This window comes from Phodopus roborovskii, unplaced genomic scaffold, assembly GCF_943737965.1.
Source record: "Phodopus roborovskii unplaced genomic scaffold, PHOROB, whole genome shotgun sequence".
NCBI classification, from domain to species: Eukaryota; Metazoa; Chordata; class Mammalia; order Rodentia; family Cricetidae; genus Phodopus; species Phodopus roborovskii.
Window position 1 is genome coordinate 252,497 of NW_026126714.1, and position 13,812 is coordinate 266,308.

The 13,812-nt window shown below is 37.0% G+C and overlaps 1 protein-coding gene and 1 non-coding gene across 2 annotated transcripts in view; one reads left to right on the forward strand and one right to left on the reverse strand.

The window, feature by feature from the left end:
- Positions 1–12,771, forward strand: part of LOC127214447 (melanoma inhibitory activity protein 2-like) — a 31,323-nt gene extending 18,552 nt beyond the window's left edge. Inside the window, 5 exon segments of the mRNA XM_051174848.1 lie at positions 6,743–6,853; positions 7,059–7,128; positions 7,673–7,719; positions 8,475–8,565; positions 12,629–12,771. Of these exon segments, the coding sequence (XP_051030805.1) occupies positions 6,743–6,853; positions 7,059–7,128; positions 7,673–7,719; positions 8,475–8,565; positions 12,629–12,771 (462 nt within the window).
- LOC127214450 (small nucleolar RNA SNORA61) lies at positions 9,807–9,935 on the reverse strand. Its single transcript, XR_007833847.1, has one exon. It is a non-coding gene; the product is annotated as a small nucleolar RNA SNORA61 (small nucleolar RNA).
- Positions 12,772–13,812: the final 1,041 nt, after the last annotated feature.

Sequence of the window (13,812 nt, forward strand, 5' to 3'; positions counted from 1 at the left end):
AAAATGGCTGTATGAGTTTGCGTTCCCACCAGCAGTGGAGGAGTGTTCCCATTTCTCCACATCCTCTCCAACATGAGTCATCATTGGTGTTTCTAATTTATCCATTGTGGCAGGAGTAAGATGGTATGTCAAAGATGTTTTGATTTGCATTTCCCTGATAGCTAAGGATGTGGAGCATTTTCTTAAGTGTCTTTCAGCCTTTTTGATTTCCTCTGTTGAGAATTCTTTCTTCATTCTGTAACCCATTTTTTAATAGGGTTATTTGGTGTTATGTTGACTAGTTTCATGAGTTCTAAAATTTGCCCTTTGTCGGATACAGGATTGGTGAAAAATCTTTTCCCAGTCTGTGGGCTGCCATTTGGTCTTGTCCACTGTGTCCTTTGCCTTACATAAGCTTTTAAGTTTGAAGAGGTCCCTTATTAATTGTTTTTCTCAGGGTCTGTGCCAATGGAGTTATTTTCAAGGGTACCTCCTACTTTCTCTTCTAAGAGGTTCAGTGTGGCTGGATTGAGGTGTTTGATCGATTTGGGCTTGAGTTTTGTGACAGACATGGGTCTATCTGCAGTCTTCTACACACCCTCATCCAATTGTGCCAGCACCATTTGTTGAAAATGCTGTCTGCACCCCATTGTATAATTTTAGCTGTTTTGTTGAAAATCAGGTGTTCATTAGGTGTGTGGGTTAATATCAGGATTTTCAATTCCATTCCATTGATCTGCCTGTCTATTTTTATGCCAATACCAGGCTGTTGTAAGAACTATAGCTCTGTAGTAGATTTAAAAATCAGGAATGGTGATGCCTCCTGAAGTTCTTATATTGTATATGGTTGTTTTGGCTATCCTGGGTCTTTTGTTTTTCTATATAAAGTTGATTATTATCATTTCAAGGTCAGTGAAGAATTGTGGGGGGGATATTAATGGGGATTGCATTGAATCTGTAGATTGCTTTTGGTAAGATTGCCATTTTTACTATGTTTATCCTACCTGTTCAAGAGCATGGGAGATCTTTCAATTTTCTGGTGTCTTTCTTAATTTCTTTCTTTAGAGCCACAATGTTCTTGTTATATAGGTCTTTTATTTGTTTGGTAAGCATTACACCAAGATTCTTTATGTTGCTTGAGGCTATTGTAAAGGGTGATGCTTCTCAATTTCTTTCTCTGTCTCTTTGTCGTCTGAAAAAAGTAGGGCTATTGTTATTTTTTTGAGTTTATCTTGTATCCTGCTAATTTTCTGAAGGTGTTTATCAGCTGTAGGAGTTCCCTCGTAGAGTGTATTGGGTTGCTTATATAAACTATCATATCATCTGCAAATCGAGACAGTTTGAGTTCTTCCTTTTCAAATTGGATCACGTTGATCTGCTTTTGTTGTCTTATAGCATTAGCTAGATCATCTAGTACGATATTGAGATATGGAGAGAGAGGGCAGCTTTGTCTTGTTCTTGATTTTATAGGAATTGGCTTAAGTTTCTCTCCATTCAGTTTGATGTTGGCAGTTGGTTTGCTGTATATGGTTCTTATTATGTTTAGGTATGATCCTATTATCCCTGACCTCTCCAAGACCTTTATCATGAAAGGGTGTTGAATTTTGTAGAAAGAGTTTTCAGCATCTAGGGAGATAATCATATGGTTTTTCTTTTTCTGTTTGTTTATATGGTGGATCACCTTGATAGATTTTTGTGTGATAAACCATCCTGCATTCCAGGGATGAAGCCTACTTGGTCATGGAGTATGATTTCTCTGATGTATTCTTGAATTCAGTTTGCCAGTATTTTATTGAGTATTTTTGCATCGATATTCATCAGGGATATTGGTCTATAGTTTTCTTTCTTAGTTGTGTCTTTGTGAGGCTTGGGTACCAAGGTTATTGTGGCCTCATAAACAGAGTTTGGCAATGAACCTTCTGTTTCTATTTTGTGGAATAGTTTGAGGAGTAGTGGTATTAGTTCTTCCTTTAGTGTTTGGTAGAATTCTGCACTGAATCCATCTGGCTCTGGACTTTTTTGGTTGGAAGGCTTTCGATGACTGCTTCTATTTCTTTGCAGGTTTTAGGTCTATTTAAGTTGTTTTTCTGTTCTTAATTTAATTTGGTAAGTTATAATTATCCAGAAATTTGTCCATTTCCTTTGAATTTCAATTTTTGTGGAATGCAGATTTTCAAAGTATGACCTGAAAATTGTCTGCATTTCCTCTGTTGTTATATTCCCCTTTTCGTTTCTGATTTTGTTAATTTGCATATTCTCTCTCTGCTTTTTCGTTAATTTGGATAAAGGTTTGTCTATCTTGTTGATTTTCTCAGAAAACCAATTCTTCGTTGCATTGATTTTTTTTTTGTATTGTTTTCCTGGTTTCTATTTTGTTGATTTCAGCCATCAAGTTGATTATTTCCTGGCATCTACTTCTACGGGTGAGTTCACTTCTCTCTGTTCTAAGGCTTACAGTTGCGCTGTTAATTCTCTTATGTGACTATCCTCTGTTTTCTTCATATGGGCACTTAGTGCAATGAACATCCCTCGTAGCAATGCTTTCAAGGTGTCCCATAAGTTCGGGCATATTGTGTCCTCATTCTCGTTGAATATCAGAAAGTCCTTAATTTTTTTGTTTATTTCCTCTTTGACCTAGGAGTGGTACAATTGCACATTGTTCAGTTTCCTTGAGTTTGCAGGTTTTCTGCTATTTGTGTTGTTGTTGAATTCCAATTTTAAAGCATGGTGGTCTGATAAGATACAGGGGACTATTCCTATTCTCTTGTATCTGTTGAGGTTTGTTATGTCACCTAGTATGTGGTCGATTTTAGAGAAGGTTCTATGTGGAGCAGAGAAGAAAGTATATTCTTTTTTCTTTGGATGGAATGTTCTATAGATGTCTGTTAATCCCAGTTGAGACATAACTTCTGTTAGTTCTTTTGTTTCTGTGTTGAGTTTCTGATTGGTGGTCCTGTCTAGTGTTGAGAGTGGTATATTGAAGTCTCCCACTAAAAGTGTGTGAGGTGTTATATGAACTTTGAGTTTTAGTAGCGTTTCTTTTTCAAATGTTGGTGCCTTTGTATTATGGGCATAGATGTTCAGAACTGAGACTTTGTGTTGATGGATTTCCCCTACGATGAAAACGAAATGACCATCTTCATCTTGTTTGATTAATTTTGGTTTGAAGTCTAACTTGTTAGATATTAGGATAGCTATGCTTGCTTGCTTCTTGGTTCCATTTGATTGGAATATCTTTTCCCAACCCTTTACCCTGAGGTAATGTCTATCTTTGGAGCTAAGATGTGTTTCTTGTATGCAGCAGAAGGATGGATTCTGTCTTCGTATCAATTCTGTTAGCCTGTGTCTTTTTATTGGTGCGTTAAGGACATTAATGTTGAGCGTGAGTAAGGACCATTGATTGTTGATGCTTGCTTGATTTAGGTTTGTTGTTGGCAGTGGTATTTTGAATATATTAGTTCTTTTTTTACCCTTGGTTTCTGGTGTAGTTGGATTATCTGTTGTCTACATTTTTGTGGGCGTAGTTACCTTCTTTGGGTTGGAGTTTACCTTCCAATAATTTCTGTACGGCTGGATTTGTAGATAAGTTTTGGGAAAATCTGGTTTTGTCATTAAATATCTTGTTTTCTCCATCTATAGTGATTGAGAGTTTTGCTGGATATAGTAGCCAAGACTGGCATTCATGTTCTCTTTATATTTAAGAACATCTTTCCAGGATCTTCTGGCCTTGAGGGTTTCCATGGAGAAGTCAGGTGTAATTTTGATAGGTCTGCCTTTATATGTTACCTGTCCTTTTTCCTTTACTGCGCTTAATTTTCTTTATTCTTTATGCTAGGTGTTTTGATTATTATATGTGGAGGGGTCTTTTTTTTTTTTTTGGTCCAGCCTATTTGGGGTTCGGTATGCTTCTTGTACTTTCATGGGCATGTCCTTCTTCAGATTTGCAAAGTTTTCCTCGATGATTTTGTTGAATATGCTTTCACCAACTTGAGCTGGGCTTCCTCACCTTACTCTATGCCTATTATTCTTAGGTTTGGCCTTTTCACGGTGTCCAACATTTCCTGTATGTTTTTTGTTAAGGATTTGTTGGATTTATGATTTTCTTTGGTCGATGAATCTATTTCTTCTAGTTTATCTTCTGTACCTGAGATTCTCTCTTCGATCTCTTGAATTCTATTGGTTATGCTTGTGCCTGTAGTTCCCGATTTTTTGCCCAGTTTTTCTATTTCCAGCATTCCTTCAGTTTGTGTTGCCTTTATTTTCTCTAGTTTAGTTTTTGGTCTTGAACCATTTCATTTACCTGCTTAATTTTTTATTTTTTTTTATTTTTTTGGTGGCTTTCAGTACTTTCTTTGCTTTCCTTAAGGAATTTGTTCATTTCTTCCACTTTTTGTTTGTTTTTTTCCTCCATTTCCTTAAGGGATTTTTCTCACATCTTCTTTGAGGGCCTCTATCATTTTTATGACAGAAATTTTTAAGTCGTTCCCTTCTGCTTCCTCTGCTTTGTTGTTGTGTTCCATTCTAGTTGGTGTAGATTCCTTAGATTCTGGTGGTGTCATGCTTGTCTTTCTGTTGTTAGGTGTTTTCTTGTATTGCCGTCTTCTCATAGCTTCTTCCAGTAGGTGTTGATGGGGTCTCCCCCTCTCTCTATGATACTTCCCCAGTGGGATTTTGTGGTCAGTGAGTCAATATCTATATCTCTGGGTAGTCCAAGCTCTATAGGAGGTCTCTCCACAGACAGGGACCCAGGGATGGGGTCAGGGCTGAGGATAATGTAGAAGATGCCACTAGCCAATGGCTCTAGTCAATGGCTGGGGGAGGAGGACAGAGGCTGAGCTGAAACTTGGCAAGTTTCTGCATGATAGTCTGATCTCACTGGAAACTGGGACTCTCCAGCTGAGGCCTCTTTCTTTAGCAGAGGCCCTGCTTTAGGGGTCAAGGATCTTGCTGGCGGCAGGAACTCAGGGTGGACTCTCAGATATAGGCGGATTTAAAAAAAAAAAAAAAAAAAAAAAAAAAAAAAAAGAAAAGAAATATCAACAGCAGCAGAAAAATCAGTTGATGGTCTTCCAGTACTCCTTCAAAATATTTTACAACGTGTCTTTGTTTGTCTCATTTGGACTCTCCAGCTAGTTACTTCCTTGTATAAATCAAGAATCTGTATTTTAGTTTTTTGTGGGTATAATCATGTGAGTTTTTTGGCCCTCAGAAACCAGAAAGGTTGTAGTCCCTGCAGCTGAGGTTACAGGGAGTTGAGAAATGCTAGATATGGGTAGTGAGATTGAATTTGGGCCTTTGTCAAGATAATATCTGCTCTTAACAGCTGAGCCATCTCTCCAGCCAGAGATGTTAATTTTTTAGTTGGTGTGTATTTGTATGTGCCCATGTATAGGAATGTGCATTTGAGTGCAGTGCCCAAGATGTCTATGATGTTTTCATAGATTTGTATGAATCTTTTTTATAGCTTTTGTATGTCTCGGAGATAGATGAAACACCACACAACATATCCCACTCCATATGTTATTGGCCACTGCATGCTTCCCACAGAGGCCAGAAGAGACCACTGAATATCCTGGAGCTGGAGTTACAAGTTACCCATCTGATGTGGGTGCTGGGAAAAGAGCTTAGATGCTTTAGTAGAGTAACAAGTCCCAAACTGCTCAGCTATCTCTCAAGTCCGACTGTAAATTAGTAAAAAATGTAAAGAATGTCAAAAGAAAGTATTTTAGGGAGTGGGGAGATGGTTTAGTGGGTTAGTGCACTTGGTCTGCAAACATAAGGTCTTGAGTTTGAATTCTAAGCACCCACATAAGAAGATCATGGCTGCACATGCCTGAGAGCCCCGCACAGGGGACAGAGACAGTGGAGATTAGACCCTGTTGAGCAGCCATGCTTTTGAGATAGTGGAGTTCTTATTACATGAGAGGTCCTGTCTCCAGGCAGTAAGGTAGAGTATGATGGAAGAAGACACTTGCATCTTCTTGCCTCATGCTCTTGCAGCTGTATGTGCACCTGCATACTCATGTGTGTATGATACACACAAAAGAAAATATTTTATTGCTTTGTAGTTAACAAGAATGAACCATTATAAAACACTGTATTTGATTTTGTTTTCTCTTCTTTCTTTTCCTTTTTCTCTTCATCCTTCATTCCTTCCTTCCCTCACTACCTCGCCTTCCTCCATCCCTCCTTTCCATAATATCCATAATATTTATTTTTGCATACAGTGTTTCAAGAGGTAGTTTTTTCTTACCAGAACTCACTTTATTATATCAGGCTGGCTCCCATCTCACATAGATCTGCCTGCCTATTCCTTCTGAGTGGTGGGGTAAAAGATGTACCATGTTCAGCAAGTTAGTTTTTCAGGATTAATAGTCCCTAAATGTGGAGTTAGAAGATAAAACCAACTGTTTACATATCTCAATTGCAGAGAGATACTTAGGGTACAAAAGGATTTATTCATGGGGATTGATTTAAAAAATTATAATATTTAAAAATTTACTTGTGTATGTATGTGTCAGGTATGTGCATTCCATGATGTGGGTATGGAGTTCAGAAGACAAATTTTGGGAGGCAATTTTCCTACCATGTGGGTTCTGGGGATTAAACTCAGATTATCAGTCTAAGTGGCAGATGCTTTTACCTGCCGAGCCATCTCATTGGCTCAGGATTGAATTTCAGATGAGTTAAGTTCTAAATTGTAAAGCTATTATCATGAGTCATTACCTTCTCTTTTTGTTTTCTCTTTTTACTCAATATCCAGTCTCTGATGGAGAGCCTGCTAAGGATGAAAGACTGGAATTCTGTGCTTGGGGAAGATGTAACTGATGATGGTAATCTGGATGTAGAAGTGAACAATGACTTAGAGAATAACGTGCACTGACTTGTGGCGACTGGCTCCTTGTTTCCTCTTCATTCCACATGTGTATAGAGCTCCTCATATACTTAGACTTGGCACATTTTGTCTATCTTCATGAAATACCACGCTCCCTTTCCACCTTATTTAGCTAGTCTTTTGTGTAAATATTTCTTTACCTCTTCAGAGTTGTAGACTTCTTCTCTTTTGCTCTTCTCTATAGCCTATATTTCTTCATTATAACAACACAGCTCTTAAGTTCCATAACAAAAGGGGAACTATAGTAAGGTATAGTAATATAAAATATTTGTATTTTTCATTTTTATTTTATAATAGAAGAAACATAAATTCTATTTATGTTTAATAGTACTTAACTTGGAGCCATGGTTCATTAATAATTTTAGTGTTGAAGCCACGGTTGACTAATTAACCTGGATGCTGTAATGCCATAAGAATCTAAGCATAGTTAAGTCCATGGACACTGTTTAGGTAAATATTCAGTTCTTGTTGGGTCTCTGTAGTACACTGTCTATCTTCCTGAGTGTAGATCACTCTACCTTATATAAATTATTATTTTATTTTAATTACTCTTTTTACTGAGACAACATCTTGCTGTAGGTCAAGCTGGCCTGGAATTCACCTTGAAGTCCAGGCTGGCCTTATACTCATGGGAATCCCCTTGTCTTAGCTGTGAAATGTTGGAATTAGAGTCAAGAGCAAGTAAGCTCAGCCTCAAATTATTTAATTTTGGCCAGAAGAGGGGTTGCAAGACTAGATAAAGAACTAATGTATTCATTTGGATGTGTTCACTAAGTATGGTTTTATTTTTCACTGTAGGTAATCAGCCTAAGGGAGCTTTGAGGAAGCTAATATATGCTACTGAGGTTTGTATTAGTATGTAAAAATCTAGATGAGAAGGAGCAGGACCTACAGCAGACATGAAATCTGTGTGTCCTTAGTAACTAATTTAAAGATTGCTTTAATTTTTTTGTATAAGGTTATATGATAAATGATGAGAATTTTCTTTTTCTTTTGATGTATTAATTTTCTGTGCATTGGTGGTTTGGCAGTATGCTTGTTTTTATGAGGGTTTGAGATTCCCTGGAACTGGAGCTACAGACAGTCATGAGCTGCCATGTGCGTGTAGAGACTTAAATTCAGGTCCACTGGAAGAGCAGCCAGTGTACTATCTCTCCAGCCCCTAGGATTTCCTTATCAATTTCTTTTTTTATATCAACTTTAGAAATTTTTATAATTATAGTATTTAGAAATGTTCAAATTGTACACTCATTTCTTCCATTAAAGATATCTTCAGAATATTATTGTTTTATTTAATCATTCCCCATGTGCATTCTTTTCTTCTGGTTCCAATGGTTCTATATACTCTTTTGAGAAATAAATAATAGCTGTGTTGTCTTCTGGTTTATTCCCTCTGTCAGTTCTTAGTTAATCTGTGTAAAAAGTCCTGATTGTATAGGGTGAAGGCTGCTTTGGCAGCTGCACTGATGTCTTTATGTTGTCCATGATAACATCATCACGGGGAAAATAACTGCAGAACAGTAGTATGGGGTATATTGGGGATGTGTGTTTCTTTTGTGTAATTGATAATTGCTTTTCTTCTTCTTTTCCTTCTTTGAAGTTAAGTGCTTCGTTAAAAACCCTAGAAGGAGACAGAAACCAAATTTATACTCAGTTATCTGAAATAGATGCAACAAATGATGATCTTACAGGTAAGGGTTCTTGACGAGCACGTCTCCTTAAAGAGAATGAATTACTTCTGAGTTTTACTGTCAGTGGTAAATGTATTCCATTATCTCTTATATTTATGTAAATTATTAAAAGTATGTAAGAATGTGGAGTATGGTGCATCTTTGTTAGGGTTTCTATTGCTATGTAGAGACACCTTGACCATGGCAACTCTTATAAGGAAGACATTCATTGGATCTGGCTTATAGTTCAGAGTTCTAGGGCCTGCAAATTATAAGTATACCATAAAGTAGTATTCCATAGTAATTGCACTGCAGAAGATCACACAGGCAGACATGGTGCTGGGGAAAGATCCAGGAGTTCTATATCTAGATCTGCAGGCAGCAGGAAGAGTGCCACTGGGTCAGTCTTGAGCATCTGAAACCTCAAAGCTCACCCTCAGTGACAACTTCCTCCAACAAAGCAATACTTCCTAATAGTGTCACATCCTCTGAGCCTAGGGTGACATTTTCACTCAAGCCACCACAAGGAGTACAATGTTGGATATAGTTTTAGATGTTAAAAAGTTTTAAATTTAATTTTTTCCTTACATTTTTTAAAATTGAGAAAGTGATCTTCAGGACTTGAGCTTGTAATGTCTACTATTTTAATATATTCATATAATTTATTAGCATACACAAGAGTGGCTTTACACCTGTAAAAATATATTTTTTTATGGAAAGCATTAAAAAAGTTTGCTGATTTTGTTCACATTGAAAAATAGTTTTTGCCAGTTGTGTTTGTGCTGTAAAAGGTATATCACATCTCACTGTGTTAATGAAATAAATTCATATTTTTATATCTGAAAAGAATGGATGGACATATTCAAATGTCTGTGCTGGTTAACTCAGAATGGAACCACAGGCATCTTTTTTTTTTTTATTTCTCCTCATCTATATTTTCTTTTCAAAACAGGCTTTATTGATCCTGTTACACTTGCTTAAATGATGCAACATAAGACAAAAACTTCTGCTTGTAGAGCTTCATTTTACCTGCCTGATGCTTTTCCTGCCTGTTTCTAACTCTACACCTATGATCACAGGCAAAGCCCCTTCACTGATTACACAGCTGAATATAAACATACCAGAAATCAACATCAACAAAATAATCCTCTCAATGAATACAAGAAACGTCAATATGTAGTCAACCATTGCCACGGCTGCCCAGAACTTCACATTTCTTCCTTTTCATTCTTAACTTATTCTGTCTTCCAAACGATAGCCAGAACCATTTGAATCTGGACCTATGCTCTATACCAGACTTCATCGTTGTGAGGCCAGCTTCAGTGTACTTTATCTTCTTTATAACCTTCAAGACCAGGGTTGAGAACTGATGAGAAAAAGACCAAAAGGGTCTCAAAGGCCTTTAAGACTTTTAATGAGCAAAATGCTTAAAAAAGATTGAACCATTGGATTAAATTGCCCTACTCACTGATTATACTAATTGTATTGTTATTAGACCTGAAAAAACACTAGTCTAATTAAAAAAAATGCTGCTATCTGAGAATAGTATTAACAGTGTGGAAGATACAGAGAGGAATAGGCACTCTGTTTTCAAGGCAGCTTTATCGAGGCATACATTAACGTACATGTATCTTAGTAGGAAGTACCAGTGTAGCAAGCAATTAGTTCACCAGTTATTCCATTGTTTACTCCTTCTCTTGGCCAGTCTTAATCCCCCCCCCCACCAAATAATATGGGAAACTCTTGTGTGTGTAGAGCGTTCCTCCAAATCCACCTTTTCTTTTTCCATGGTGTTTTAAAAAATTATTTAATGTTTTTTATTTATTTACTTTATTGGGAGTTTGCTCACATATATGTCTGTGTGAGAGTGTCAGATCCTCTGGAACTGGAGTTACAGACAGTTTTGAGCTGCCCTGTGGGTGATCGGAATTGAGCCAAGGTTCTCTGGAAGAGCATTCATTGCTCTTAACTGCTGAGCCATGTCTCCAGCCCCAACATTCTTTCCTTAATGCGTCATAAAATTTTTCAATAATTAATTTTTAACATATGGGAGCATTTTTCTCTAACCATCTCTCATCTCCCATAGATTCTGGCCTTTTTGGTAATTTATAGTGTTCTTCCTTTAAATGCATGTTTCTATGTAACCCCAGGCTTCTTGAAGTCCTCACATTTCTACCTCAGCTTCTCACATGTCTGCTTTATATAGGCTTAAAATTACTGCACCTGGCCTGTACAGTGCCCTATTATAGTGTCTGGGTTCAGTGCATAAAAGCCCCTTCTTCTGAGCCTGATGGTCTGAATTCAGTCTCCAGTGGAAGGAGAGAACAGACCCCTGCTAGTTGTCCTCTGACCTTTGCCCACCTGGGCATGCAGGCTGAGGTGAACACACACACACACACACACACACACACACACACACACACACACACACACACAAACGTTTTTTGAATTGAGCTATACTTTTTCCCAGTCCCCTTCCCTCTGAGCCCCTGCCCTCCACGTCTCCCAAACACTTAGTTTTAAAAGTTTTAAAATGAGATAAAGTCAGACACTAGAAAAAAGAGCTTGAGTGTATAATGGTAAAATAATTTGTGTTGTTTTTTAAGGCTTCTTTGCATTAGTATGATTCAATTATATTACAGCTTGTATTGACCATTGATTTCTTGATAAGTGACTTGTTAGATCTGGCAGACAGCATGGATGGGCATTTTTTTTTCTGATATAGCTTTACAATTTTTGCAGAAGTCAACTATTCATGATTTCCTGTATATTTTCCCTTTGCTATTACTGTATCGACACAAACTTTTCTTTTGGTCCATATGTTTATTTAGCTTGCATTTTAGAATAATAACATCCCATTGCACATAGTTACTAAACTTTTCCTTGTTATGATTTTGAAACTGCCCTTTTGAAGTATAGTGCATTTTTTTCTTGTATTCGATTGGTTCACATATGTTTTGGGAATGATACCTTAGAGCAGGTCAGAGTTGAGGTTCTCATTTTAATATTAGAGCTGTGTAGAGTTGTATTAATCATAATGAAAGAAAAGTGAGATATGTAAAAATAATGGTGTGCTAGTTCATACAGAATTCACAATCACTTATAATTGTTAATCCATTTTGTGTGTGTCTGTATTCATATGTATATAGAGGACAAAGGTAGATATTCAGGCTTTCCTTCAATTCCTTTCCCCCTTATTCATTGAGAAAGCTGTCATTAAACCTGGATTGTGCTGCTCAGTAAGCCCTTGGGAACTTGTTTTTTCCATTTTCAGCACTCAGACAGGTCTTATATGGGTGCTCATGACCCAAACTTTGGTCCTCATGTTTGTTTAGCCAGTACCTTACTGACTGAGCTATCTCCCCAATTTTGTGGGTGATTCAGTAGTATAGCAGTTGAAATAATGTAAAAGTCATTATTCTTTCCAGTCTTCATTTTGTTTGAGTCTTGGTCTCTCAGGAAACTGGAAATGAACACTTATTATCAGCTAGTTTGAATGACAGCACATGAACAATTTAGACTAAAAAAAAGACTGATTTATTATGGTACTAGTAACTGAACTGTTGTGTATAGTAATTGTCTATAGCTGTATGTCCCTGGGCATGTCCAATCTTGTCAATTATCTTTTTTTCTTTAAGATTTATTTATTTATTATGTATACAATTTTCTGACTGGATGCACACCTGCAAGCCAGATGAGGGCACCAGACCCCATTACAGATTGTGTGAGCCACCATGTAGTTTCTGAGATCTGAACTCAGGACCTTTGGAAAAACAAACACTCTCCTTACCATCTCTAGCCACTAAATTTTAAGACATATTTTTAATTGTATATTGTCTGAGTGATTCCATATACATTTAAAAAAACCCTAGGCATGTGATTAAGGATTTTTGTTTTCAAGACAGGCTTCTCTGTGTATCTTTATAAAGTAGGTGGGTTTTGAAGTCACAGTGATCTGACCAACTTTGTGTATCGTTAATATTTTTAATATGTTTTTAATTGTATGAAATTCCTTTAATTTCTTTATTAAGAACTGAAGACTTTAATTCCTTTAGTTTCTTTATGATTTTGTACCTTTGTCTAGAGCATATGCGAAGTCTCAAGTCTGAACAAGTGTCTTTGCAGTCAGGTAATACACAACTTGAAATCGAGAAACAGAAGCTTCAAAGGAAAATCACAGTGATGAGGGAGCTGTACCAAGACAATGAAAGGATGCTTCACAGGTGAGAGGTGTTTGGTAACTCCAGTGAATGGCAAGTGAAATGTCTTTAAATGCATGTTATGTATTAGAGGCTTTACACATTGATTATTGGATGTTATCAATTACATAGAATCATTCATGTTGTTTTTTTTTTTTTTTAATTTGGTGTTTGTTTGTGTTTTCAAGACAGGATTTGTCTGTGTAGCTTTGCAGCCTATCCTGGAACTCACTCTGTAGACCAGGCTGGCCTTGAACTAAGAGAGATCCACCTGCCTTTGCTTCCTGACTGCTAGTTTTAAAGGAGTGCCCTACATCACCTGGCTACATCATTCATTTTTAAGAATGTTATTTTGTCTTGGACGATTTTCTTCATGAACAAAATGTAAATATGTTGGAATTCCCAAGCTACCTTTCTCAGTATCTGGTAACATTTATCAGATTATTGCCTTAAACTCATGCTGACATGAGTCCAGGAATCTGAGCGGTGTCTTTGGATGGAACTTCCTATTGTATATAAATCTGACTCCTTTCTTCTGCGCAAGTTAGGCTTGCTTAATATTCTTTGTTGTAGTTACTAAATGGCAGTATCATTGTATTTGTGAACAGGGCAGCTGCTAGTCATCCTTCAGTGCCCCTTTTGTGTCCCATATTTGTTTGTCTTATCATCAAATTCTGTCAAATTTCTTAACCTTTAATCTGATGGCTTTTTATCATCTACCAATACTCTGGTTAAAGCCATCATTAGCAGTAGTTGGTTCATTACAGTAGCCCTATGAATGTCTTTATATCTTCCTACACTGTCTTTTCTCTGTAAACTCAGAATAACTCCTAAAACATAAATTGTGCATACTGTCACAGTCTTTCCTGCACCCCCCTCAAATGTTTTAAACAGACTTAAAACAAGATTCTCAGAACCAAGTTTACCATACCCACCTTGTGAGAAGCTATAGACTATTCTATGTCTCTTTTCTTTGTTGCTATCTATTGCCATTGGCTTTCTTCATTTTTGGTGTGCCCAGCACATCTGTATGGTAAGGTCTTTCATCTTTCAGGCTTTTTCTTTCCTT